General features: G+C 57.4%; 8 protein-coding genes across 8 annotated transcripts; 4 read left to right on the top strand and 4 right to left on the bottom strand.

The window, feature by feature from the left end:
* Positions 1 to 606: 606 nt before the first annotated feature.
* On the top strand, positions 607 to 5,835 carry MFIFM68171_02507 (uncharacterized protein; the record flags this gene model as incomplete). The annotated part of the gene is made up of 1 exon (XM_071057929.1): positions 607 to 5,835. The coding sequence occupies one exon, from the start codon at positions 607 to 609 to the stop codon at positions 5,833 to 5,835; it is 5,229 nt and encodes a 1,742-aa protein (XP_070914030.1).
* Positions 5,836 to 7,388: 1,553 nt separating this feature from the next.
* SEC2 (rab guanine nucleotide exchange factor S2) lies at positions 7,389 to 9,608 on the bottom strand (the record flags this gene model as incomplete). The annotated part of the gene is made up of 1 exon (XM_071057928.1): positions 7,389 to 9,608. One exon carries the CDS (start codon positions 9,606 to 9,608, stop codon positions 7,389 to 7,391), a length of 2,220 nt encoding a protein of 739 aa, XP_070914029.1.
* A 2,669-nt stretch (positions 9,609 to 12,277) lies between these two features.
* On the top strand, positions 12,278 to 12,781 carry MFIFM68171_02505 (uncharacterized protein; the record flags this gene model as incomplete). Its single annotated transcript, XM_071057927.1, has 1 exon — positions 12,278 to 12,781. The coding sequence occupies one exon, from the start codon at positions 12,278 to 12,280 to the stop codon at positions 12,779 to 12,781; it is 504 nt and encodes a 167-aa protein (XP_070914028.1).
* Positions 12,782 to 13,141: 360 nt separating this feature from the next.
* MFIFM68171_02504 (uncharacterized protein) lies at positions 13,142 to 16,181 on the bottom strand (the record flags this gene model as incomplete). Its single annotated transcript, XM_071057926.1, has 5 exons — positions 13,142 to 13,945; positions 14,079 to 14,439; positions 14,494 to 14,666; positions 14,739 to 15,105; positions 16,165 to 16,181. The coding sequence occupies 5 exons, from the start codon at positions 16,179 to 16,181 to the stop codon at positions 13,142 to 13,144; spliced, it is 1,722 nt and encodes a 573-aa protein (XP_070914027.1).
* Positions 16,182 to 16,799: 618 nt separating this feature from the next.
* Positions 16,800 to 20,200, bottom strand: PMT1 (Dolichyl-phosphate-mannose--protein mannosyltransferase 1; the record flags this gene model as incomplete). Its single annotated transcript, XM_071057925.1, has 6 exons — positions 16,800 to 16,972; positions 17,093 to 17,507; positions 17,724 to 19,190; positions 19,245 to 19,528; positions 19,589 to 19,878; positions 19,950 to 20,200. 6 exons carry the CDS (start codon positions 20,198 to 20,200, stop codon positions 16,800 to 16,802), a joined length of 2,880 nt encoding a protein of 959 aa, XP_070914026.1.
* Positions 20,201 to 21,153: 953 nt separating this feature from the next.
* Positions 21,154 to 22,811, top strand: PRP21_2 (SF3a splicing factor complex subunit; the record flags this gene model as incomplete). The annotated part of the gene is made up of 2 exons (XM_071057924.1): positions 21,154 to 22,444; positions 22,501 to 22,811. The coding sequence occupies 2 exons, from the start codon at positions 21,154 to 21,156 to the stop codon at positions 22,809 to 22,811; spliced, it is 1,602 nt and encodes a 533-aa protein (XP_070914025.1).
* An 893-nt stretch (positions 22,812 to 23,704) lies between these two features.
* Positions 23,705 to 24,483, top strand: PRP21_1 (SF3a splicing factor complex subunit; the record flags this gene model as incomplete). Its single annotated transcript, XM_071057923.1, has 2 exons — positions 23,705 to 24,269; positions 24,455 to 24,483. The coding sequence occupies 2 exons, from the start codon at positions 23,705 to 23,707 to the stop codon at positions 24,481 to 24,483; spliced, it is 594 nt and encodes a 197-aa protein (XP_070914024.1).
* Positions 24,484 to 25,834: 1,351 nt separating this feature from the next.
* RIM2 (Pyrimidine nucleotide transporter, mitochondrial) lies at positions 25,835 to 27,131 on the bottom strand (the record flags this gene model as incomplete). The annotated part of the gene is made up of 3 exons (XM_071057922.1): positions 25,835 to 26,047; positions 26,120 to 26,861; positions 26,938 to 27,131. 3 exons carry the CDS (start codon positions 27,129 to 27,131, stop codon positions 25,835 to 25,837), a joined length of 1,149 nt encoding a protein of 382 aa, XP_070914023.1.
* Positions 27,132 to 27,440: the final 309 nt, after the last annotated feature.

The following is a 27,440-nucleotide window of genomic DNA, read 5'->3' as shown; positions in this document are numbered from 1 at the left end:
CTCCCAGTCCTGCCAGAGCCACCGGCAGCTGAGCTTCAAGTCGACAACTAGGCCGGTGTGATTGGTCTGCTGTCGATGGGGTCGCGCCGACAGTCAGCAGCAGCAGCAACACCAGCTTTGAAACCCCCATTTGCGACGCCGCATCGGCGTGCCTCACTCGAGCACCTCTAGGCACACACGGCGGCGAGCTCGTCGACCCACTCTCCACAATTGATGAAGCGTGGCCTCTTTTGGCGCTCCGTCGCAGACACAGCGTTGACAGAGGGTCGAGCTGCCGACTTGCACCGCTCCTTTGGACCCGCCGTTCGCAAAAGCGGTGCTCAGCTCGGTCCCACAGACGAACCTCGAGGTGCTAATCGCGCAACGTCGAGCGCAACCAGACCGGCTATCTACAGATAACATACAACGAAGCCATCCGACCCGCGACGCGACTAGCAAGGCGACCAGCGACAGCTGTCATCGCGACAACAGCGACCAAGGCCTCTCGCTGCTTTGGCTCCACACCAAGCCCAGACACCCTTGAACCCCAGCGAGAACCGTCCCCGCACCAGGAAACCAAAGGGTTGTGCACCAACCCAAGTCGGCGACAGCCGACAGTCTCTTCCGATGGCGGCCTACGCGCAGAATCCCAACTTCAAGCCCCTGCCATCAACAGGCAATTTTCCTCAGGGATATCACCTCCAGGCCCAGCAGCAGCAACCGCAACCGCAGCAGCACCACCAGTATCACCAGCATCACCAGCATCAGCAACACCAACAGCATCAGCAACAACAGCAGCAGCAGCAGCCCAGCCTCAATGGCCAACAGCGACCGCCTTCGTTCGTCGGGCTGCCGCCGATCCGTCGCGCGTCCACTTTTAGTTCGTCCCTTGGTCTGTCTGAAGAGGGATTCTTAGCTGGCGACAACAACCCCGAAGGCGCTCCTCGTCAGCAGCAACGCTCGACAGGTACCCCATCGCCGTTGGGCGCTCCCTCTCAACCTGCCATGGCAGCGTCTCAAATGGGCTCATTCATGCCTGCCTCGCAATCGCCCGGCCAGCCCGTCCAAAATGTTTATCGGCCCACCCGGGGCGCGCCCGGCGCCCAGAGCGCTCAGGGGTCGGCGCAAGGCCAGACTTGGCAGCTACAAGGCCAAGTTCAGGGACAGGCCCCGGGCCACGCATTCCCCCATACTCAGGGCACCTCTCAGTTACCACCCCGAATGTTCATGGGCTCCCCCGGAAATGCCCCGTCTCAGATGAATGGGTCAGCCCCCCCGACGGGACCCGGTCCACAATTCGTTCCGGGCGGCGGACGGCCAGTGATGCTGCCCCCTCACATGATGCCCACCAATATGCTCCAGAGGTTCCAGCCCCAGAGCGGCTGGAACTTGCAAGAATCGCACCTCTCCGAGCCTCTCCAGCCAACGAGCCGTCATCGTCACTCGCCCAGTAATGCCTCATCACAGCAGCAGCAACAGCAACAGCAGCAGCAGCAGCAGCAACAGCAGCAACCTTTTTATGGCTTCGACAAGGAGACGGGCGTCCCATTGACCAGCGGGTCGCCGCAGCGACAGAAGGCCCAGCAGACCGGCAATCAACAGCGCTCGGGACAGTTGCCCAGTCAAAGAGACCAGCCGTCTACCCCTCAGCAGAGCCAGGTCATGCCGGTAACTCACCAGAGCCCAGCCAGTCAGCGCGCCGACGGCGACGCCCTGTCACGGATACAGTCCCACAAGAGCGATATGACCGGGCCCGGTGCCGCTCCGGCCACCGATGACGGACGAACCAGGCGTGGCTCAGGGATTTTCTCTAGCATCAGGGATCGAGTCGCGGGTGGTCCTCAACAGGAGCGCCGGGGGCCCGAGGGCGGCCTTCAGCCGCAAGGCCCCAGCGGCGACGCCGCTTCGGAGGCGAGTATCCTGACCGAGGACACCGGCGTGCAGGCCCAGCGCAATCCCATGTTTAGCCCGAAACGCGCGGGGACCACTCCGGACAACTTTTCATACAGCCAGAGCAAAGACAGCGTTGTGGCGCATAGTTCCGGTACGCCTATGGGCGAACGGATGTCACCTCCGCCATCCCAGTTCGCGCCGCCAGGACGGAAGTTGACAGGCTTCTTCGGCATTGGCAGTAACCCAACCCCGGCCCAGCCAATACATCCTTCCCGGATTGACATGTCCAGGACATCAACATCGACCAATGCCACGGAGCCGCTACCGGCAGGGAGCATCGGTGGACCCCCAAAGAAGCGTTTCTCTGCACTGAAGGGCGTGTTCAACCGATCGCCTCACCAGGGGGCTCCGAAAACTGGGACTTCATTCACGGTGAAGATGCCAGCGCAACATCAACAAGGCCCACAGAGCCAGCCTCCCAACCAACTACAGGGTCTTCCTCAGGGGCCATCCCCGCCTCTCGTTCCCGGTCCCGGTCCACAGCCGGGGCCCATGAACGGGCAGCCCATGGCTGGACCCGAGAGGGTCCCCACCGGCCTTAGGCAGCCCGGACATAGCCTCCAACCGCAACAGGTCGCCGGTGCGGATAATGACCGAGGCCGGAAGCCCTCGGGAGGCATTCTCGGCTTTCTGAAAGGTCGACCGGATTCCAAGTCTCGGGACACGCCCGAACCGTCAGGCATGCAGGCCGGTCGAATGCCGCCTATGCCGTTCCCTCCCGGCCAGGGTCAATTCCAGGGGCAATATGGCACGCGGGTGCCACTTGGGCCCGATGGACGACCACTCCCGGGCACCAGCCTACCCCTTCAGCCCGGACAGTACCCTCCCCAGCGACAATTCCTGCCGCCTGGTGGCGCCAGTGCCCCCGACGCTCTCCCGATACAAGGTCCGACGATAGGACAGCCGCTCACGATACCCATGGCGCCGCAGGCAGGAGCACCTCAGGGTTACCAGCTGAGTGTGCCGGTTGCCGGACCAGGACCGCAGACGCAGGCTCAACAAACGCAGGGGCAATTCTCGGCCAGTCTCGATCAGAGATCGACCGCAGAACCTGAACGGGCACCTTCGGCTTTGTCGCAAGCCCAGAATCAACTGACGCCCCAGCAAGAATCAGCCAAGCCGGCCGAGCCGACCCCCGCCAGCTCTGCGGTTGGTTCACCGGTATCCCAAAAGTCTCAGCCCGCCGGTCAGTTCCAAGCAGAGCAATCCCGGCTTCAAAACGCATCCCCAGCCAGTTCGGGACAGCCTGTCGCCGCTCCGCAGCCCAGCCTGAGTCAGATTCACACCCATACTCCAGCAGCCCAGAACACGACCCTGGCACATCACCCTACGCTGCTTGATCGAAAGCCTGTTCAGCCGGTGGCTGGGTCCGCCAGTGACGGGCCTGCCCTTCACGGTCAAAGCCCCGCAGGAGCTCAACAAGCTCAAAGACCTATTTCGGTCTCGTTGCAGCCCCAACCCGCTTCATCCGGTATCCCAGGGGCTGAGATTGAGCGGACGCGGGCCGGCCCGTCGTCATCGCAGCCGGGTACGAGCGGCAATATCCTGAGCCCGGAGAATAGGCTCCCATCACGGCAATCATTCTCAGCGGTCTCCCCCGGGACCGAACCACCACCGTCTCGTACCGGCCCTGGTTCGACGTCTCAGGAGTCTACGCAAGGTGCAGGATCCATACAACGCCCGCCTAGCCAGCAATCTCGTCAATCCGACGTTCGGTTTGCCGGTGGTCAGCAGGGAGGTCAGATCCCCCCCGGTCAAGGGTACCCCGCGGGCCAATCACCTTGGGTGGCAGCTCAGAACGGGCCACTACCCAATCGTCAGCAGTTCGAGCCTCCTGTTGCCCGTCCTAATGGCGTTCTAATGAACGCTCAGCCGAAAGAGAAGCAGCAGAGCACGATATCAAAGCTGCTGAATGGCAGCAAACCCTCGGGCCCAGGAGTTCCGGCACATGAAAAGCCGGAAAAAGAAAAGGGTTCCAAGGGGTTCATGAGCGTCTTCAAGCGGGGAGCCAAACATGCAGAGACACCGTCGCAAGCGCAGGTGCCTCATGGCCAGCAGCCACATGGCCACATGCCGGCGGGAATGCAGCGTTTACCCCAGACTATGCAGCCTCAGCCTACGGCAGGACCCATTAAGCAATTCCAGCAAGCCCCAGGACCACAGCCCAATGCGATGCGGCAGGAGTCGAATCCCCAGCAGCCTCTCTCCGCCACCCAAACTCCGCTCCAGGCCCAGCAGCAGCCCAAGACTTACCCCCCAATCGGCCAACAGGCAGCGCCTCCACAGCAGGCGCCACGCCAGGGCCGCCCGCCAGTAGAACCCCAGTATGATCAGGTTCCGATTCCTCGTGGATACGGATATGTGCATGGTGAGGGTCGTCTAGTGCCGGCTCCGGCTCCGCTCTATGTTGGGCCCCCACAAAACGGGGTGCCGTACGGTCTACAGCCGGGACAAGTACTGCCACCCGGCGTTCCTCAGCAGCAATGGGTTCAAGGTGGCGTTCCTGGCGCGCAAGTTCCGCCTGGTGGTGCTCCTGGTCCCCAGTTGTCATCGCAGCAGGCCACCGAACCGCAATCCGGCTCCGTCTCGCAAGCTGCGGCGACGCCTCAGTCTCAGACGCCTGCGCAAACCCAGTCTCAGAGCCAGACTTCCCCATCAAAGGACTCTACCATTCAAGGACGCGCCCAAGATGCTGCTGTCCAGTCGTCGGCGGGCGAGCAGCCCACAGCTCAGGCTCCCGCCCAAGCGGTCCAGCAGCCTCAGCCGGCGCCAGCAACCACGATTGCCCGCGCACCCGAGGTTCCGCCCCAACCTAGCGTCACACTTGCTCAGGAACAAGTGCAGCCCCGACCTGAACCGACTCGTCTCGTAAGTGCCCACAGCCAAGAGAGCAACCCTGCGGCGCCACCCGAAATGCAGCGCTCGTCTCCCCCACGATCGCATGGTCTGCCGGACCCTCAACTCCCACTCCCACGGGTGCCGATTCAGCCTCAAGGCCAGACTCTGGAAGAGAACGACAGCCTTTCGTCCCTCCCGTCGCAGCGAGCCGGGCGGGTGCCACCGATGAGCCCAAACCCTCCTCTCAACGCCAACGCCGGTCTTGTCGCTCGCTCGCCAATTTCCTCGCTCAGCCCACAGCCCACTCCCGGACGGGCCGTCAGCCCCGTAGCTTCGGTATCGCAAGACGCCAACGTCAGCCGGGACTCGCGAACTGTCAGCCCGGAGCCGCCCGTCCAGAGCCCCTCGTCGCCGTCCACGCACCTGACACCGACCCAGCAGCGCGTCCCAGAGGACAACATCTACGACGCAACCCCGCGGCACTCGCAGTTCCCTACCCAGACGCAGCAGCAGCAGCCGTCAGCGGTGAACACAATCATCATCAGCGGGCCCGTCGAGCCCAAATCCGCCGGCCCGTCGCACGAAGCAACGCGCCCCGCTCCCCCTGCCACGGCCGCGACCGCTAGATCGCCCGTCGAGAACGCAACAACCAACTCTACCGTGCCTCCGCCTGTGCAAACCCACCACATCCAGCCGTCGTCGAGCCCGGACATGGACTCGGACACGGACATGGAATCGCCCATCATCGCGTCGGCCACCATCGCCACGCTGCAGAAATCCCCCAGCAACAGCAGCGCGGCGGCGACCAACGGCAGCTCGTCCGCCGCCGCCGCCGCCGCCAAGGACAACGTCGCCATCTTTGAGCGGGCCAAGCGCAAGGCCGAGGCCCAGAGGGAGGCCGAGCGCCGCCTGGTCCTCGAGGAGAAGATCCCCGTCTTCCCCAGCGAGCCCGACGAGCCCGGCCGCAGGCGCGAGGAGGAAATGGTCCCCCAGATGAGCGCCACCAGCTACCCCGGCCAGGAGTGGAATCCGTATGGCGAGGGAGGGTTTGAGGAGTGGGAGTGAGCGAGGGATCGTTTCTGGCGATTGAGTTTGTCTGTTTGTGGTGATTGACTTTGGCTATTTGTGGTGATGTCTATTGTGGTGAGGTGTGCGAGGGTGAGGGAGGGGATGGCGGGTGGAGATGGGTTGAAAGAAGGGGGAAGGAGGAAAGGGGGAACGGGGGAATGGGGTGTCGATATCATATTGGCTTCTTGGGAACCTCGGCCGAGGTATTGTTATGGAAATGGGGAGGCTGTTTTTCTTGTTCTTGCTTTTCTCTTTCTCTTTTTTTTTTTTTTTTTTTTTTCCTGTTCTCGTATCTTTTTGCTTGCGCGTTCTCACATTCACCCACTCACACACAGACACACACACATATACACACGCACACATGTTTCATACCATCCCATCACTTCGCTTCGCCGCTATTCTACTAGCACTTTAGTTTCTTTTCCGTACATCTCTTCGCCATTTCCTTGCTGTCTATACCGTTCCTCTTTTTATCGGCGATCTATCCCTGTCGTCCCATTTCTCCTCGATCTATTTCCAGTACCACGACTTACTACTACTACTGCTGCTGCTGCTGCTGCTGCTGCTATCATTACTTGCTCCTGCTTGCTTCTCTGGTCGGATCTCTACTGAAAGAGGACTCCGGCATCACCTTGATTAGGAACCACATACCCCACTCCGCGAGCGGCCGACTGATCGGTAATTTTAATTTCGTATTGAATAGTTCTTAGCGTCTTCCTAGTTATCAGCCAGACAAAAAATAAGGCGAGTCAGATAGTTGCGAGACCAAAATTTCTGAATCTAATCGCTAGTACTATAACTATCCGTGCCAGTTGTGCTCTCACTAAATGTAGAGGAATGTGTGTCCTGATCGGGGGGGACTCCATTTGGCAAATGACCTCACCGCCAGACGTAGAGCACGCCCGTTTGCTCTCTCACTGTACTCTCTCTTGCCGATTCCCTAAGAGAGAAATGGACATCAAGCAAAGGAACACTACCGTCGAGACAGCGAGAGTCCACATCCATCACTGCGATTTGTCTCACTACGCAAATCGTTCGCACCGACCATCAACCCAACATATCACAGCCATGGGAGAGTATGGTAAGAGGGGGTGAAAAGACGCGAGTCACAGCTGTGATACATCCATTGTTGGAACTTCGAACTCTAGACTCTCTAGGGTCGCGTAGTCCCGTTTCCCCTTGACTAAGGTAGTCTTGTATAACAGCTCCATCTCTCGGACAAATTCGAATCCAACTTCCCCGGCGCGGGCTCCAATTCCCTTCTCATTAACACCCATCCTCCTATAAGTTGCCAAAAGCCAAAACAAAGGGTCTAAAAATGCCATGCTGAACCCCTAAAACGCCAAACTCGATGGAACGCTTTTTGCTGGATCAAAACGAAGAGAAGACAAAGGAAAAGTTGGATCGAAAGACCGGGAACCCGGAACGCCGAAATGCTTGCCTGCTCTTCTAGGACGACTCGTCCTGCGTGCCCCTCCGGCGGAGCTGATATTACTAATACAATGTGTGGCTCTCTGACTGGGAAATATATTACATGCAAGTCGGTCATCTTAAGGTTCAGGGTCGGTACGGTCTGGGGTTGGAACAGCCACCAGGTGAGCATCGTCACCTTCAGCGGTGGGTTTGAGGTTGGGGTGTTGTGCAGCTGAGTTGCCGGCAGAGAGCGTACGAGTTTCCTGCTCGGTAACAAGCGTCTCTCTTGGAATAGCGTCATCCATGTCGCCCATGCTAGGCGGCTGTACCGCTTCCCGGATTTCTTCCCGAAGATCGTGCGTCGTCGTTTCGGCGGGAACAACTCTCTCCTCGTTGGCGATGTTCGGCGACTGTGTCGTTTCGATTGTTTCTTCCGGTTCGGGTGTCTTGGGCAGCTCCGGGAGCTCTTTTACCAACTCTACTGCCGCCACGGCCGCCATATCCTCCGTGCTGGTCCCGACATCGTGGCTCGGCCTGGGGCTTCTCTCTCCACGGATACTAGGGGCGGCGCTAGAGCTTGAAGGATGGCGGCCGTGGCCCGTAGGCACAACACCGCCGCCGATCCGGCTCCAAAACATTTGCTCCCGTAAGCGGACGCTCTCTTCCCAGGCAGCCTTCTCGGCATCCTCGTCGTCAGCCCGCCAATGGCCGTCCTTGACAATGCGGAGGAAGCCGAGAAATTCGCACGTCGATCGGACTCGGGCCAGGCAATACTTGCAGAGGGGGTATCCGACTTGAGACGTGTCCGACTCGCTGATGCGGAAACGATGGGTTCGGAGATAGTCGTCTTCCTTCCTGGACTCGCCGCAGAGCGAGCAGGGATACAGCTCAGGCTTGATGACTTTGCCGAATCTGCCCGTGGCCGTCGAGGGAGTGGGTTCGACGACCAGTGACCCGTCCGTCATCGACGTCAGTACACTGCGTCGCGCAAGCCAAGAGAGTCCCGGTGCGGTGTCGAGCCGCAGGGTCGGCTCGATATCCTCGGTGAGGACCCTCTTGTAGAACTTGGTCTCCTTCAGGTGCGGAAGAATCGGCGTGGCCGTGGATGAGCTAGTACTGATAGAGGATGCCGGCGTAACGGGCGTCTGCGGAGAGGTTGCCGCGGGGCTCCCGGTCGTGGCGAGGGAGGAAGTAGACGCATTGCCCGCTGAGACGTGCGAGGCAACCGAGCCCAGACCAATGCCCAGCGAGGTCAACCCGGAGCCGGACGAAGCAGAAGGAACGCGGGGGCCGGAGAGCCTCTTCGATGTCCGCAAAAGATCTTTGAAGTCGTTGTACGCTGCCAGGTCGGTTCGCAGGACGGGGTGCAGAAGATGGGTAAAGCTGGTTGGGTAAGATGGGGAGGAAGATACTGATAGGCTGTGACTGCGCATGGTGACCGAAGGGCCGATCGCCTCCGGGGTATCAAATTTGCTGAGGCCAGGCGACGATGGCACCGTCGGGGGCTCCTCCCTCTCGGCTGTCATCTGTTCCATGACGTGTTTCAGCTCTGCGAGCTGCTCCTGCTGGGATCTGAGAAGACCCTCAGTATCGGCAATCTGTGCCTTGAGTTGGTCATTCTTGCGGTGCAGGGCCTCCTGCTCCTTGCGTGCCTCCTCCTTTGCCGAGATGACCATCTTGTTCGCCTCCTCGAAGAGGGCGGCTGTCAGATTCTCCAGCTCCTGCTCAATCTTCTTCTTTTGTTGTTCCACATCGACACGAGCCCTCTTCTCCTCGGCGATACGGGCCACCAGCTTTGCCTTTTCCGCTTCGACACTCGCCCGCTTCACCCACACATCACCGGAAAGCATCTCCCTCTGCTCTTCAACCAGGGCCTCCAGCTCCCGGATCCTTTCGCGCGACTTCTCCAGTTCCAGCCTCGTGGCCGAAAGGTTATCGTCCAACGTCGTCTGGTGGTTGATGGCATTGATCAGCTTCGTGCTCAAGGTGGCGACTTCCTGGTCAAGGTCTGGGTGATGGGACGTGGGCGTGCCAGTCAGGTTGGCGGGGCTCATCGCTCTGCTCCTCGGGTCAGGTATTGTGCTCAGGTCATTATCATCGTCAACAGATTGAGCGACAAAGACCCGTCTGGGCTGGGGAGTCGAAGGTCGGGATCGAGCGATGTCGGCGCTCATGGAGGATTCGGCGATAGAATTGGACCTGGCATGGGTTGTCGACGGCTTCGGAGAAGCTGATCTTAAGATGCTGGATAGCGACCTATTGTGGCCGAAGGCGGTGCGGCCATTGGACGGGGCCTGATGCGATGACCAGCCGGCCACGGCGACAAAACTTTGCCACAGTCTGTTAGTAACAGCCATGTGACGTCTCCCACGTTATGCACCACGACAGGGAGCAAGGCACCACTGCCTCGTCGATTCCATCCGATGCCGCGAAGTCACCAAACAGGAAGGGAAGAGGTCGTTATGCGATATAAGAGTAGAGTGGTGGACATACGGATAATCCAGCTTGAAGGTCTGCGGTGGACCACACCAAAGGCTGGCGGGTCCCTTAACACGAAAAATAAGCCACCCCGGTTGTCCCCTTGTGTCACTTCGAGGAGCGGTCCTCGTGTCAGTTTGAATGCGGTACACGCGCCGAGCGAGACAAGCTGGCAAATCTCTGGGAAGCGCCGCGACCGGCCGAGAGGTATGCGTCGACGAAAGGGGCGCGCGTCAATGGAACAGGAAGCCGCGCGCAAAAGAATTAGGTAGATATCGTCTAATCCCCAAGCAAGTAAACGAAGAGAAAGAGATGAAAAGAAAAAGGCAAGCAAGACGAGCCAGGACGGCAAAGAAGAAGGGCGTGGGAGGAAAAGGAGCTCCACGAGCAGCGAAAGGGCGTATGAAGAGGAGGAAGTGCGACGGCAGGCGACTTTCAGCAACCGGGAAGCGGAGGCAGACAGGCCAGACTGGGACCCATCCGCGATAGGAAAGGCACGTCCAGGTCCGGACCGGGGTTCTTAGAGCATTTATTGGGTCCTGGGGCCAGCCTGCACGATACGATTTCTTGGGATCTTCTTGGATTGCTTGGATCTCTTGGATCAGGGCGCCTGCTCTCCTCGTTGGATGCTTTTTTTTCCCGTTCCGTATCAGGGTTCACGGGCGTCTCTCTTCCCCACCGTTTTTGGCGCCCTGCGCGGTGGGATCCACCGGCAACTGGCAGCGCAATTTGGTGGCACAGACGCAGCTGAAAAGGTCAATTGCCCGTTTTCACTGGTTCAACAAACCGGTTCTGGTGCATCCATGTGCAGTTACGAGTCGCTCTGCGGCCCCGGCTCAGTTGCGCATCTCCCGCTGCGCTCTCTTTGTCGCTCGTTCTCTGGTGCCCCTCGAAGTAACGTCATCGATCCGCCTCGACCGGGATTTCTCGTTTCCCAATTATCCCGCGGCACCTACGTAGTAAGCGCCGCCGCAAAATATCGGATCCGTCGTATCCAAACCGGGTCATGAACCGAGACCCTTTTCCCTCTTTCCGCTTTCTGTTTTAGCCGCACTCCAGCCAAAAGCCGTAAGGAGCCGCAGACCACAGCAGCCATGTTCTACCCAAAGCTGCAACTTGTCCTCTCCCTTCCTCGCCCCGTGCCGACCGATTACGGTCTGGCCCGTCCGATGTGCCCAGGACGAGACGTTGTCTTTTTATTGGCCGTTTATCCTGGAGTCGGTTCGGATGAAAGTCCACGACCCCTCGGTTGGCGCCAAGCACGTAGACGACCAGGGTCCTGGTACTTGTCGCCGTCGTTTCGGTCCGGACTGCAGATCTGGTGATCATGCGCTGCAAAGGGAGTCTGGGCGCTAAACAAAGAAAACCGATCAACCATGATGATTTGAGTACAGTATCGGACTTTCTGTGTTCTGGACGTACCAGGATTGTGGTTAAATGGGATTACTGTACGAAGGAAGTCGGTAGGGTGGTCATCCCGTTAGCGACGGGCCTCGGCCGGCCACGGAGGCGACCATGTGAACGCCCAACCATCCGCTCGTTCGCCGGCCGGTTCACATGGCCCACCATGTGCTACACGTACACAGAGCAATGGATCCACACAGGGCATGACAGCAGAAGAATACGCCAAAGGCATTCGATTACGTCGGGTATCTACTCTGAAACGTTACCGCACCATGTTGCTGAGGTCAGACCGTCATACCCCAGCTATGTCATGGAGCGGCACACCGCATCAGGCAACGGTGAAGTAAATGAGAAAAGAGGGGTCCAACATTACACATCTACGGCCCAGTCACAGTGCCTCCTGGCCGGCCAAAGCGTGAGGTAACACGAAAAAAAGGATTCGCTCTTTATTCGCCAAAGGGAGGGACGGGCCAGGCGGCACAGCCGGCAATATGCCGCATGCTGTTCCCGTCGTAGTACCGATGGGTGAAACAAAGCTGTTTCAATCATGTGGATGGACAAGCTGGACAGTTAAGCCAGCTATTGCAAAGGAAAGAATGACCGGGATGAGTTTCGTGTTGACGACCTAGACCCCCTGGGTTGGTCGCCGCGCGTGTCGTCAACAATCCCACAACATCAGTTTGATGATGAGACATTGGATTCTGCCAGATTTGGCCGTCTGTGCTTATCTGCCACAGAATCGTTGACATTGACAGCGGAGAGCAGCCTTGGGAGCTGAGCAACTGGGGGCGCGGCAACCTCGTCATACAATATCGGCACGCAGAACCCGTTGTTGATAATGGAACCTGATTTAATCAATCCTACGGAGAACTGATCCTATTACTGTAAGAGGTGGGTCTTAGGAAACCTGGAGAAGTGTTAATTTCTAACGAATTCAATTCAACAAGTTCATCAAGCGGGATTGAGACAAGAGGCATTTACCAAAGATCAGCTCGCCAAGCTCTCGCCATTTATTAGCAACATCCTCGCCGGGGACCAGTCTTGTTCATGGCCACGTACTACATGTACTTTCCGTTTCCTGACTTACGAAGTAAAAAGCGGCGCTGCAGGACTCGATATCGCAGACCGCCAAAACGCTCACAGCATGGCCATTGCGTTACGCGCTATCGTTGAGCTCTTCCGTGCTGTGAAGCGCGAGGAGGAGATCAACCGGCAGATCGTCGCCTTCTCTATCTCGCACGATCACAGGTCAGTACAGATCTACGGCCACTACGCGGTAATAGACAGGAGAGATACCAAATACTACCGGCACCTAATCCATACATTCGATTTCACAGCACTAGAAGGAAGAGATAAATGGACAGCGTATCGAATTACAAAGAACGTCTACGATACCCGGGTACCAGCTCATTTCGAGAAGATCTGCTCCGCCGTTGACCAGTTACCGTCCGATTTGGATTTTGATGTCGCGGCGCTTTCCGACGGTACCGGGCTTTCCCAGAACTTGGGCAGGCTGATGCAGTCGGACGCCGGGTCCGCTTCCGTACCTATCGAACAGGATAGCCAGTTAACGAACGTCGAGCAGCACGGTGCTACTCCAGCTACTTCATTTAGTAGGCCAGGGGCAGCGAAGAGAAGGAGGGGGTAATTAAAAACGGGAGGGCCTTTTTTTCTTTTTTTTTTTTTTTTCTCGACAGATTTCACCGTTCCCGCTATCTCTATTGCCGCCGGCGTTAGCCTAGTGTAGCCATTCAGTAGACTTGCTATGGTTGGTTAGACGCGGCGACTGATGATGTTCTGAAAAGGGAAAAATAGATGAGAGCAAGAACTTTTGCCGGTTCCTAATGCGAAATACTATGGTGTTCGTTAACAGATAATCATAGTTGATATGGTTCGGCCGCAACAGCGCTGGCTTCACTGTATTGATTTCTAAGGGATTCTTTACTTGGCAAGCCCACTATTCAAGAAAAACAAAGATATCTGTAAGACACCAGGCAAGACGGGCCCATCAACCCAGAATAACTTTCTTCAGTTCAGAGCAGTTTGCTTCCCAGATTTCCTTTGTAACCCGGCCTGCAGCCTTCCGGTACGCAACACCTTCGATGTACTCGACCCAGAGGACGTTGTACAAATGGTAGTCTCCTTCTCCGTCACGCCACAGCCTCTTACCTTGCTCTCCGTCAGACGGATGTCGCTTAAAGCCACGAGACCTCAGCGTGGAGTAACGGTAATAACCCTTTATGTCGGCCTGTTCCTCGAACGAGGACCGAAGGTCGGCCCGGTCTACGGAACCCCCAGAAATTGCGATGAGTTGGATGATCTGGTTGGGCGCGATCGTGTCGTCCAGGCAGAGGATAGAACACGTATCACTGACCAAAGGGCCCTCGACGAACTTTTCAAGCTGAAATACCGATATTTTGATGGGCGCCTGGGGTTGGGCCGTAGCGCACGGCCGGAGGACCGATCGCACTTGGGATCTGCCACTGCTGGTCTCACAAGAGAGGAAGGGCCGGTTGAGCATCAAGCCGAAAGGGGCCAATGATGCCGGGTCGTCCAAGTCAAGGGGCAAACGGCTCTTGTCATCGGCGTTATGCTGGCCGACCAGGCGCTCCGAGTTGCTGCCCTTTTCGACGAAGCGCCTATAGTTCTCAAGAATGGTTGGCTCTTCGAGTCTCAACTCATTCCCCGTGATCGTCTCCAGTGCGGACCACTCGACCAGCTTGTAGGTACGCCACGACAACGGGTGAAACTCCACGCCATAGTCCCCAAGGGACGCAAACCCCGTCCGCAGACTGTAAGGGTCCACCGCGACCTGCGAGCCGCACCACAACCATGAGGGGAGACACGCCGACGGACCTTTTTTACCGTGTGAGCGCTGGTTCTTTGCGACCCTACGCTTCGCCTTGGTGAAGGGTTGCCAGACCAGAACGGCATCAAGGACCAACCGCGGCAGCCTGCATATGAATCCTCCTGGAAAGTTTCTTTAGAGATGATTCCAGAACACCAGAGAAGGCCAAAAGTGCGTCCTCGGGACACGTCAGGTCGCGGTCGTTGTACGCGCAGACATTCTCCAGGTACTGGCAGAAGAGGGGCCACAGCAAGACGGACCACATCCGACCGGTCGTGCCGGAGCCTGAGGTTGCCAAAACACGCGCTGTGTCTGACGTTTTTATACGCCCCCAGGGGTTGGGAAGAGCGTCGAACCAAATGGCACCGTGACAGTCCCAGAAAAAGGCTCCGTCCAGGAATATGATGGTCCGCCGGGAGAGGATGTGCTCCTGGAACGTCCACCCACGCGTGGCCCACCTGGAACTCAGGAGCTTGTTATATGAACCAACCGCAACTCCATCAGCCAAGTACACGCCGTTGACTTCCTCTCGCTGCGGCGTCAAACCGAGCTCCTCGATCGAGCCGACCGAGATGGGCTCGGTTGTACCGGAGAGCCCGAACGACGCGGCCGCGACGATGGTGAAGTAGGCCCCCGAGTAGATGGCGCCCATGCGCCCGAACTCGGCATGCGCCGCCTCGTCGTCCTGGACGATGCACAGACGGTCAACTCACAGATACCTCTCGTTGAGCTGCCTCACGAGGACGATCGTACTAACCACTACCCGGGGAAGGCAGCTCTCACGCTGCTCGTCGAAGAAGCCGGACGACGCGAAATCGGACAGGGTGCTGCGCTTCAGTTCCAGGTCGGGCCTGCCCGTGGACGGCGCGCCGCCCTCGTCGGCGTTCCACACATAGCTCAGGGCGGCGTAGCGGGCGACGCTATGGCCGGGGACGATGCACCTCTCCTGCGTGTCGAGGACCCAGCTGGGGATCTGGTCGGGATCACGCTGACTGATCGGGGGGGCTGGGCAGCCGGCCGAATGCTCACGGTTGCACGTGTCGATCCAATTGGCGATGATCTCGCAATCCACCGGCACCTCTCTCTTGTCGAGGCCGGATTCGGCGCCGTGCTGACTGTCCCCCCTTGGATTCCGTTCGCGCTGCGTCACCCGGTCATCTTCTGAAGTTTACCTACCTTATGTAGCAGGGAGGCGCCGATAAGGTGCTTCACTTACCGGCACGGCGGGAATGATTGGGCTGCGACTGTGGCGGCTTGATTGGGACCTGATCGAAGGTGGCTTGATTGCTGCAGCTGGCTTGACTGACGGTGGCTTGACTGGAGCCCGTGGTTTGACCTGAGCCTGTGGCGGCCCACGAACGGGTAGCTCTTTGGGGAGTTAGTTGCCTGGGTGGCTGCCTACGAACGGGTAGCTCTTTGGGGAGTTAGTTGCCTGGGTGGCTGCCTACGAACGGGTGGCTCTTTGGGGAGTGACCTGGGGGGCAGAGAGGGGGGTCGCGAACAACAGCAACTGAAGCAACACATCGCGTCTGCTGGGGACAAAGCAGCTCAGGGTTTAATCGTTCAAGCTAGGCGAGTTTGGTCTGTCAATAGCACTGTAGAATCGAGAAACCAAAACCAACAAACAGCTAAAAGTTGGAAAGGCCGTCGCTGTTTTATATCTAAGGTAAGGACAGAGCCTGAGTCGGTTAAGTTGGGTCGTTCCATTGTCACCTCGCGCCTCCCTTCTTGATCTGGGTTGCCGTGCTTCGAGTGCCTCACATAACAGGACGATGCGAGAGAAAAAAAAAAAAAAGAAATACCTAGCAGCGGCTGAGGCTAAGGTATGGGGAGACACGTGGTTCTCCAAACATGGCTCAATTTTGAACCATTGTCTCAGTCCCGTCCCTGCTAAGATAGCTGTGGCTCCAGTCAGGCCATTGTGACACTCGAGATACGTTTATTTCAAAGGCGAAGAATCCACCGCTACATCCAACAGATGTCCGGCTCCAATGCAGCCACTATCTAGGAGAACCACATCAGTGGTTTCCCAATCCCCAAAGCACCAATAGAAGCACTGCTACCGGGGGGTGATGTGAGCCGGCTGGTCTGTGTCTTAGATTCGTCTTTTTACCATTGGGTGAATGAATGGACGGCATATCGATTCACAATAAACGTCTGCGATACATGGTGTACCCACCAACCTAAGGAATATCTGCATTGCGATTGACCAGTTGCGATTCTGATCTGGATTTCAAAACGCTTGCACAACTCCGCCACGACCTGGAATTGGTGCGTCTGTCTGACCCGTTATCCATTGGCTTAGCGAGGGGGTTAAGCTGTTGAATCTCTGTTGGGTGCAAAGAACACATAGATGAGATTGTCGATGCAAGCAGAGGAGCGCAGTTCCATTTCAAGAGAAATCTAGAACAGACAGAAATGACACAAGGAAATCTAGGACCAAGTGCGTCGTCCTCGCTGTGAGTACGGTGCCGAGTCGCAGATGGGGCATCTGCCCTCTACACTCAACTAGTCAGTACAGTAAATGGCCCACTGAATCATCCTCCCTTCCCTAACCAAGTCGGGCGGAAATCTTTTGCCATCCTTCCCCTAACTACGCCCCATTTTGCCATGATCATCTTTCATTAGGTAGATTGTCCGCGAATGCAGTAAGACGTCACGGGTACAAGCCGAGAGTGGCAAACAGAAACGCTGATGAACCTTTCTCCCGTAGCCGCAAGCATTCAGTTGATGGAAGAGACGGTAGGCAGAGAACGACAGGTCGTTTCGGCAGCTCAACAACCATCCACGCATTATATCCCAGCTCTCAGTCAGACCTTCAAAGCTCGTCCTTCTTCTCCTCCTCCACCGCAAGCTTCATCGTCGCCTCATTGCCTTCGCTGGCGGGCTTAGCAGACTTTCCCTCTCGTTCCTTCTCGCCCTCGACGCTCTTCTTGGCCTCGGGGATCTGCTCGTCAGGGACCAGGCGCTTAGGCGTCTCACGATCGACACCTAGGATCGTGTCAGCAAGTGATCTCCGTAGATCGACTAAGAAGAGTAGGTCATGAAACATCAGCTAGAATCAAAGGAAAACCAAACAAAAAAAAAAAAAAAAAAAAAAAAAAAACGTACCTTGAACATCCGGGTGTGGCGGCGCGACGCCCGCGGGCTCCTCCTGCTTCTGACCCTCACCGGGCACGAAAATCTCGTTACCCTGGGCATCAATCAGGCGGGTGCGCGTCTCATAGCGCGTCTTAAACTCGACCTTGCCTTGGAGCGCCTTGACCTGCTCTTCGTTTAGGAGGTTCCCGTCCTGGTCGCGGTACTCGACGCGCTCCTCGGTGTGCACAAGACGCTTGTTGGAAGGCAGAGCTGCGCCCGAAACGCGTGGCTTCTCTTGTTCGCCCTGCTTCTGCTGCGCGTCTGCAATAGGCACTTGGCCGTGTTGTCCGCCCGCGACCGGGGGCGGCTGGTGCTTAGGATCAGCAGACTTTTGCGGGGTCTGCGCAGCCGCCTGGCTGGATGGCAGGGTCTTGTAAGCCTCGTACTATGCAGATGGGCGCGATCGTTAGTATAGCCCTCGTTCATGTGATGCGTGATGTACGAGTGTTCCCGCGTGTCTAATGACTTTGCAGCTGTAACGCATGGCTCGTCTAGTTACGTCGTGCCAATATACAGTTCCCGTTGCAAACACTGCCTAGCCCGCGCGGCGCCTTTCGGGCAACTTTCTCTCCGGGATCACGCCATTAGGGAAACCACTTACGCTGTCCAAGAAGGTATTGCAGTCCCAGTCCCAAGTGTTGAAAAGCTTCACGCGCTTGCACTCAGCCTTAGTCCAAGCATTTCCGTACGCAAGAGGGGAGAGCAGCGAGAAGGCGACAATCGACATGACTAGGAAGGTAATAGCGCCGGCCTTGCCAACGATGGGGTTCTCTCTCAGACCGACGCCCGAGATGCGTGCCGTGACAAAGTCGTAGATCTGGCAGAAAGCAATGATGGAGAAGTAAAGCGCCGGGAAGTAGTGGTGGAGGAAGAGCTGCCGCTGCATGAGGTAGAAAGGGAAGTAGTGGAGAGCCCAGCCAAGCACCGATGTGCCGATCTCGTAGTCGAATCGCTTGAAGACGGGGATGGAGTAGTCGTTGCAGCTGCGCTGCCACCGCAGAACAGCGATCCCCTTGAACAGGATGTAGATAACAACAGCCGCCGTCGCGTTCCACCAGATAACCGGGTTGCCGATCAAGTAGATCTGGCGGTGATCCTTGCCCCAGAAGTTGATGCCGCGGCGGAGGATGGGCCAAGACTGCGGGCGAGAATCCCAGGCGTGGGACTCGACGAGGCCGGCGTTCGTCTTCCACATGACCTTTTGAAGCTCCCAGAACTTGCCAAAAAAGCCGGGGTTGGCGTAATTGACCTTCTCGGCATCTGCGCCGAGATTGGGATGGTCGTTGGACTCGATATACCACAGGCTGTTGGGGAGAGTGCCGCCGCGTGCGCATGTAACCTCTTGCTGTTCCGAAGCCCACTCGGGGAGTTTAACCTTGTGAGAGAAGAGCACGCAACCTGTCATGACGTGGACGAGTCTAAACTTGGTGTCGATGGTGCGAAGTCGGTCTTGGGCGACGCCGGCCTTGGACTTCTTCTTGACGATCTCGACGCGGAAGAAGTCATTGGCATCTCCGTCGAAGCCCTCATAGCCGTAGGCAGAGACCTCGTTCTGCCAGTCCGCCTCGGTGACGGGGGGGCGCACATCGTGGGAGTGGAGGCGGCGATGAGTGGGCATGTGATAGAGGCGGATGATGGCACCGTTTTTGATGTAGGGAGTCTCCGGGAGGTTATACCACGCGCCAGTGCCATTAATGGGCTGTCCGTTGATATCGAGAGGCTGGGTCTGGTTCTCGAGAAGCCAGAGGTTATTGTCATCCTTGTGAGGATAGAGCGTAATCTGCTGCTGCTTGGATCCCGTGGGGTACATGAGGGGATGCGAGTGGAGGTAGCCACCCTGGGTGTTGACGTGTCTGATGGTGACTCGGCTGCCCATGAGGACGTCGGCGGGAACATCTTTCATGCCCTTGGAATTCAGCGTCGACTGGAACTCGGAGCTCATGAAGCCATCACCCTCGCCAGGGTTGACCAGGCAGAGGAAGTGAATGGCGAACATGGCCATGTAGAAGGTCAGGGGGATCACAATCAGGCAGAAAACCCGAGCCATGAAATGCTTGGCGAAGATGCGCTGCCCGCTCGTTAGCTGAGGAACGACAGGTCAACGGGGAGGGGTGAGGCATACGATGGTAACGTTCTTGTAGTCGCCAAGCAGAACCCAAAGTTGCACCAGAGTCAAGCAGCCGACCCAGGCAATGGTGAACAGCCCAACCCACTTGATGCTGACAGTCATCCCCAGGCCAAGACCAGTCATGACAAGCCAGAACCACCAGCTCAGGCCGAAGGCCCTGGACGGACCGAGCTCCTGCTGGTTGGAGAAGGAGGTGAAGGCGAGGGCGGTGAAGGCCGTGGCGATCATTAGGGGAGAGTCGAGCAAGATCAGGCGAGCCTGCGTGAGGAGACCGTTTTCTGCAGCATGGGTTAGCGAGAAACTTGGCGCAAAACGAATCTAAGAGGGAGAAAACGGACCAAAGATGATGAGGCCAGCACCCATGGCGGCTGTGGAAGTGCGGCACCCGACAGCCTTGAGGGTCAGGAACATGGTCGGGGCTAGGAGAATGCCGCAGATGGCCGGGAACAGACGCATGGCCACATATGGGACGCCCGGCTCGAGATAATCCTTGCCAATGTCCTTGAAGTCGAAGTCTCCGTTGAATCCAGCGAGCCAGCCGAAGAGGGTGATCATCAGCTTCGCGAGCGGGGGATGCACGTCCATGAAGAACCGGCCCTTGATGTACTTGGAAGCGAAGCCGCCGAAGCTGTTGAAGCGGTCTGGTCAGTCCTCGTGGTACGAGTAAAGAGACAGCTAGCCATTTGTGTAGCAACGTACTGGACTTCGTCGAAGACGACACTGGTGGGCTGGTAGATGCGGAACAAGCGCACAATGGCAGCTAGCACCGTTATCCCAATCAGCACCTGGAAATCCGAGCCCGGAAGCAGGAAGACATCATTGTCCTCGACGCCCTCGGACGAGTAGTCGTCCTTGCGCTTCGTCGCCTTCGACTTGGGGTTCGAGTTGGAGACGGCGGGCGGGGGAGATGCCCGCGCGGTCGGCGGCTTCGCGCTCGCCGATCGAGCCATGATAGTCGATTCGCGGTGGGGGAGATGTCGAAACAATCGCGATCGAATTGCCCCGTCCCTAGCGTTGAGTCGTTCGTCAGGGGTTCAATGGCGTGGCCGATTCAGCCGCAAAAAACGGACGATCATAAAACTACGGAATTAACGAGAGTCGAGAAGAGCAAAAGTTATTACAAGGCTACCATCAGATTCCAAACAAAAGCGCAGAAGGGCGAATCGACAACCGCAAAAGGGAAGAACAGTCGGCGTCGAAGAAAGCGGACGAGAAGACTCGGCCAGTTTCTGTCGGTCCTGGCTTCGACCTCGGGGCTGTGGTGAAGACGGAGCTGGAAAGGGGGTTGCAGTCGAAGCCGTGACGGGCAAGCATCGCATAAATTGATTTGTAGCTAAGTGGCCTCAACCCCTGCCCATTCTATAAACGGCCGTAGCTGGCGGGCGTGCAGCGCGAGGGTGGCCCTCGATTGGCTGATGGAGACTGACACGGGCCACTGAGCGCCCCGGCTGCCAGGCTCTGGCCGCCTGGGCGTGTTCGTGATAATTTTCCTGTCGCGTCGAGTCGAAATTTACAAGATACGAGAAAAGTCGAGAGATCTTTTCAGAGCTGCTTGTCGATGCGAATGAATTGATTTATGGAATTGCACGATCAGGTTCCAGCCAAGCATATGATCATTGATTTTAATACCTAGTAATACCTGGCAGATTGATGGAAAGCGTCTCGTGTCCCTTGCTTTTCTTTATCTTCCTTTTTTTATTTTTATTTTTATATTTTTTTTTCGCCATGTCCGAGCACCTGAATTACACGTCATTACGCGCCCCAGAGTACTGTCGTGCACGGGCCAGAAAAATCCAGCCTCTCAGGCCTCTCGGCAGGCGACATGGAAACGTGCAATCGCGCATTTCACAGCGACAACACGAAACTGGGACAAACGCGGAAAATCATCGCAACCAGACCCGCCATGGCTGCTGCGACGAACGGAGATGCTACGGCTACGGCCGCAGCTGCGCTTGAGAATCTCAAGCCACCCCCTGGCGTCATTATCCCTCCGCCGGGCGAGATCCGCGAGGCCATCGAGAAAACGGCCGGCTATGTCATGCGAGGCGGCGTCGGTCTCGAGCAGCGCATCCGGGACAACCACGGCAAGAACCCCAAGTTCAGCTTTTTGATGACGAGCTCCGACCCCTACAACGCATACTACGAATGGCGCAAGCAAGAGATCAAAGCCGGACGAGGAACCGCGCTCTCGGCCGGCCGTGTCGGCGAAGCGGCGGCCGCTCCCGCCCCCGAGAAGCCAGCGGGGCCGCCCAAGCCGCCCGATTTCCAGTTTTCAGCCCGTATGCCTCGAATGAGCCAGAAAGACTTGGAGATTGTGCGACTAACTGCCTTGTTCGTCGCAAAGAATGGACGGCCCTTCATGACACAGCTTGCCCAGCGTGAGGCGAGCAATCCCCAGTTTCAGTTCTTAATACCCAATCATACCTTTCACAACTTCTTCCAGAGCATGGTCGATCAGTACTCGATTCTCCTGCGCGAGAGCGGGGTCAATGGCGAGGGGACCAAGGTGCAGCAGGAGCGCGTCAACGAGCTCCGCCAAAACGTCAGCGACAAGTACAAGGTTCTAGCGCGCGCGAAGCAGAGGGCGGAATATTCCAAGTGGCAGGAGGCCGAAAAGGCGAAGCAAGAAGAGGAAGAAGAGAAGAAGAAGATTGAGTTTGCGCGCATCGACTGGAACGACTTTGTCGTAGTCGAGACGATTGTCTTCACCGAGGCGGACGACCAGGCGAACCTGCCCCCTCCGACCACACTCAACGACCTCCAATACGCCTCGTTGGAGGAGAGGAACAAGGTCTCCATCAGCTCTACACTCCGTATTGAAGAGGCCTTCCCCTTTGAGGATACCACATATAACGCTTACCCCCCGCAAACATACGGCGCGCAAGCACCGGCAGTCCAGCCGCAGCCTGCCGCCGGTACAACTTCATACGGCGCCCCAGCACCTGCTGCGGCTCGCGCGAAATCAGCCGAGGAGGAGGCAGAGGCGCAGCGGGAACAGGAGAGGGAACAGGAGCGGCTCCGCATGCAGCAGGCACAGGCTGAGGCTCGCGGCGGCGCGGCTCCGATGAAGATCAAAGAGAACTACGTCCCGCGCGCGGCGCAGCGAGCAGCGAGCAAGTTTGGCACGCAGACAGCCATGTGCCCAAACTGCAAGCAGCAGATCCCGCTCAACGAGATGGACGACCACATGAGGAGTGGGTTTCTTCGCAACTGTTTTGCTTTCGGATCTTGTGCTAACACATGATTGCAGTTGAACTTCTTGATCCCCGCTGGAAGGAGCAAAAGGCCAAAGCAGACGCCAGGTTTGCCACGACCAACCTATCGACGGTGGATGTGGCCAACAACCTCAAGCGCCTGGCCAGCCAGCGGAGCGATCTCTTTGATGGCGTCACAGGCCAGCCCGTGTCGGAGGAGGAGCAAGCGCGGAGGAAGAAGATTGCGATGCATGCGTTCGACGGCAACCCCGATGGGAAGAGCCAGGCCCACATCAATCACTTGCAAACTTTCAATCTTGACGAGCAGATTCGGGCGATTCATCAGAAGTTTGCCGACAAAAAGTGAGGTCTCCGTTGTGGGCGTCCGGCATTTTCCTGCGTCGGCAGAGGCATACAAGGCACTCGATGCTGGGGCCCGATGATGGCTACTGCGCGGCCGCAGCGGCCGTCACGGCCTGAGTTAGCGAAGACGGCATTGGGCTTGAAATACACATTGGGATTGAGTTAGGCTGAAGGTGAGAGTGTTGCCTTGTCGAATATCTTTCGAGGCTCATACCAACCGGCATCACAGCTATTCTTGCGAGGACACACGGTACCTCGAGCGAGAATACGGCCATGCGGCAGGGCAACAGAAATTAGCATGTGTTAATAGTTTGGCGAAGCGGGAATACGAAACAGGTGTTTCTAGATACTGTCATGGCAGCAATGCCGACCAATTGGGCTGTACACTCTGCAATTCGATGAGCACGGGACCAGTTCTGGCCGGGGCGGCTTTCTGTCCGAATGGAGGCATTTTGGACGTCACGACAAGGATGAGGTGGTCATAAGTGTACAATGTAGTGCGTAATGTATACTAAGTGTATAAGTACCTTACCGAGATGTCGGCTTTCCCCCGCTGATCTGCCAAGTACCCCACCTTGCATGCTTGCTCCAAGAACTTGGCTTGATTGTCCAAACACCACGCCATTTTCCAACATTGGCACTTTCACTTGACCACGACGCAGCAGCAATAGCAACAGCAACGAACAACGACGACAACAGCAACAATAACATCTCGACGCTTTCGCCAGCCAGGTTATTCTGACCCAGCACACAACTCACCACGCACTGCACCCCCGGCGCATCGCGAACCAACCCAGAAGACGAGCGGGGCGTCCTTGATAACAACCTCCCCCGCTACCCGCCCTCATTATTCCACACAGCAGCCCAATTCGAAGGCGACGACACAGACGAACGACCATGGACCCAGCCCACGACACCACCAACGGCAGCAAAGCCGAGCCGCAACAGCAAGCGGCGCTGCCCACACCGACGTCACCGACGACCTCGGACTCGTCCAAAACCTCGACCTCGGCGTCAGCAGCGGCAGCAGCGGCGGCGGCGGCGCGGCTGCACCGGCCGATCCTGCAGTCGATGCCGGACACGCGGCAGCAGTCGTTTGACGAGATCTACGGCCCCCCCGAGAACTTCCTCGAGATCGAGGTGCGCAACCCGCGCACGCACGGCATCGGGCGGCACATGTACACCGACTACGAGATCGTCTGCCGCACCAACATCCCCGCCTTCAAGCTGCGCCAGAGCTCGGTCCGCCGCCGCTACTCGGACTTTGAGTACTTCCGCGACATACTCGAGCGCGAGTCGGCCCGCGTCACCATCCCCCCGCTCCCCGGCAAGGTGTTTACCAACCGCTTCAGCGACGACGTGATTGAGGGCCGCCGGGCCGGGTTGGAGAAGTTCTTGAAGATCGTGGTCGGCCATCCGTTGCTGCAGACTGGGAGTAAGGTCTTGGCCGCTTTTGTGCAGGGTGGGTGTTTCTTTTCTTTTTCTTTTTTTCCTTTTTTTTTTTTTTTTTTCCTTTGGCTTGCTCTTTCTTTCCTACTTTTGTTTAAAAACCCCCCTTCCCTTCTTCTAACTCATGGATATTGTCGGTTGGATGAGGGAGAGCGCTGGGTTTGTGAGAGAGGGAAGGGATGCTGACGAGCGGAGCAGATCCAAATTGGGACCGGAATGCCTGGTGACGCTACCACCACCGCCATCCGCCACTTGGTAGCCACCTAGCACAACACTCTCCACCGAAATATCTCTCGAGATTGGGTTTTACTGTGGGCAGGAACGGCAGGGACAGAGGTGATATTCGAGAACAAGCAGCAGCAGCCGCAGCCGCAGCAGTAGCAGCAACGCCACGACGACCCAGGAAGCTGCGGAAACGGCCACCTAAGGGCTGGTTTGAAGCGCACAAATTGGGAGGGGAGGATTAGGGGTCTCCAGTGTGGGACACATCGGAAGAAGAGGGTAGGTGGATTATCCGAGCGCGCTGGCCATATCCCAAGTGAATCAACGACAAGTCTGATGCGTTGGCAATGGCAAAGGGTGTCGGTGGTGGATATGTCTCCTAGGTACGTCCGAAATGCTGGGATGGGGAGGAGGACAGAAGACACTCGCAGTTGAGTTTTGGTATTTTTTTCTTTTCTTTCTCTTCCTTTTTTTTTAGCGGTCCAGTCGCCGGGTTTCCGTTGGTTTGGGGGAATTTTCATTCGAGATATCCAGTTCCTTTAATCTTATCTTCCTCTGTTACTGCATTTTGGCACCTTTGATCCCGGAAGCGAAAATGGAGATGAAGATTGTGTGAGTCTGTGTTAGCCACAAATTGAAACCTGCATCACTGCCCAGTCACCCACTCTCGTAGTGAACGGTTGATGAACTCATCAGTTGATTATTTGCGGAGCAGGGATCCATCCATCCATCTATCCATTCATCCATCCAACGCAGTCCATATCCTTAGGGCCGTGATCGCTCATCAGCCGGCCATCCCCATGACGATCCCCGCGCTGCTTCGCCGTTTCCCATCGCCGCTCCTCCCATACATCGTCCTTACACGTAAAAGTACATCGCAGATCCCGTTTAAATCTATTGCATCCCCTAGTGCTTGAGATGCTGAGATCCTAAGGGTCAATCATCAACCGCGTTTCGTGGTCGTTGACAGCGTCCTCGTGTAGTCTTCAAAGCCATGGCCCCCCCAACGCCAATGCAACCCTCGAATGCAAAAAGAAAACAAAAAGTACAAGATGCCACATGTGATATCCGTCCCTCCCGACCCACTCTATGGCCCCTTGTCTATAGGTGGCTTTTTTTTATAGTACAAGATATGAAGGGTATGTGCCGATCAACAAGAGCGATGGTCGAGGAGATCCCCTGCGCGCAGTCCCGTGTCTTCAAGGGAGACGTGGATGGCTCGCCTCGGCCGATTTCGATTAGTAGGTTTACATGGTGTTGTTGTTGTTGTTGTTGTTGTACAGACGATCCGAGCTTAAACTCGTCTAGATGGGCGTGGGCGTATCTCGATGCCGGGTTCAGTCGAGAGCGGGTTTATTACGCCGGGGTGTGGAGCAGTCGGAGGATGCCCTCGTACATGCCGAACATGATGGCCGCACTGGGGACCGTCCGGAGGAGATGGGGCGTCATGCCGCCATACAGGCCGAGCATTCCCTCCTCTTTGAACACCAGCTTGAAGCATTGGACAAGCCCGGTGTACTTGGGCCGGCCGTCGGCCATGGGCGCTTGGCGAAGCCGGGTACGCGCGACCTGGGATCCCAGTTAGCTTTTTGTCTTCTGTTTTTCCGGTGACACTCTAATCCGAGTCCGGACGATACATACCTCGTGCGGATATGTCAGGACGGCAGCAACAAGCTTCGCGCCGCCTGCAGCGCCGAACTTGCCCGTCCAGTCGACCGTGTGATCCCACCACGTCTTCTCTCTGCCGCTGCGCTCGATGCGCTCCTCCCTCCTCACCAGCGACCGCTTGATCTGCTCGTACAGCATCCAGTGCATGGTCGACTCGGCGACACCCAGATAGCTGGCGCTCATGCCCTTGTAGAGGCCCCTGAGGCCCTCGTTGCGCAGCACCTGGCTGATGCAGTCCAGGCTGTTTTTATACCGTCGCTTCGCGGCGCCGCCGCTTTCGGCCGCCATGTTCTTGTCGAGCTGCAGCCGGGTCTTGACCATCCAGATCGGGTTGGTCGCTGTGCTGGTGACGACGCCGGCTAGGGCAGCGGCGCTGAGGTGTACCCAGGCCGAGTCCTTGCCGTTGTTGAGATGCTCCGCGATGAGGCGCTTGCCGTTGCCGTAGGTGAAGAAATTGATGGAGCGGGCGGGGATGACGCCGACCAGGTTCGGCCCAAGGCCCTTGAAGAGGGCTCGCGGTCCCTCTTGGCGGTAGACGGAGGCGAGGATGGAGCCGGTCTCTTTGAAGTGGTATGCGACGGTGCGGATAGGGTTCATTGAGGCACTATGCGTGGCTCTCGAGGCTTTGAGTTGGGCTTGGTAAAAGTCGGACTGGAGCCTCGTCTTGAGGACGTCCAGCGGCGCAGTCAGGGTCGCAGCCGTCATGCCGCCAATTCTAATCGCACAAGCCTCTGTCAGTATGGCTTGCCATGGTCTGAACCTGTCCGCGTGCAGCAGATGCGCGAGCTTACCCGCCTGCTACCATGTGCGCCCACGACTTCGCAAAGGCCGTCGACTTGTCGCGGTTGACTATGGGGTCGCCCTGGCGCGACTCGGGGTTGACGTCGCCGGTTTCACGCGACTGGGTAAGCGGAGCATCCTCGTGCGAGTTGCTCCTCTTCTGGGGGCCACCAGGCAGCGCCCTGGTGGCGGACAGTGAAGCCATGGCCGCCTCCTGGATCTTAAGCAGTCGGCCGGTTCGGAATCAGGATTGCTGGCACCAACGCCTATTGTTGGAGATGATAGCTACCGCACTATGAATCCCGGTGTCTCGTAACGTGAGAGATCTATAGCGTTATTGCCATTCACAAAGTTGGCGCCGAGGTGGTGACGAGATCAAAGTCGCAAAGGGCACTTGCAGAGGTAGAATACTTCTGGGTATCGATTATCGCGATAAGGAAACCGCCTTCTCGAACTTTTTTTACCTTCCCAAATCCCGACGCGTCCATTGGTTCGCGACGGTTAAACTTCGGTG

This window comes from Madurella fahalii (genome assembly GCF_045866475.1).
Source record: "Madurella fahalii IFM 68171 DNA, scaffold_1, whole genome shotgun sequence".
Lineage (NCBI taxonomy): Eukaryota > Fungi > Ascomycota > Sordariomycetes > Sordariales > Madurella > Madurella fahalii.
The sequence above is the reverse complement of the archived record's forward strand: the minus strand, read 5'-3'. Positions and strand labels throughout refer to the sequence as shown.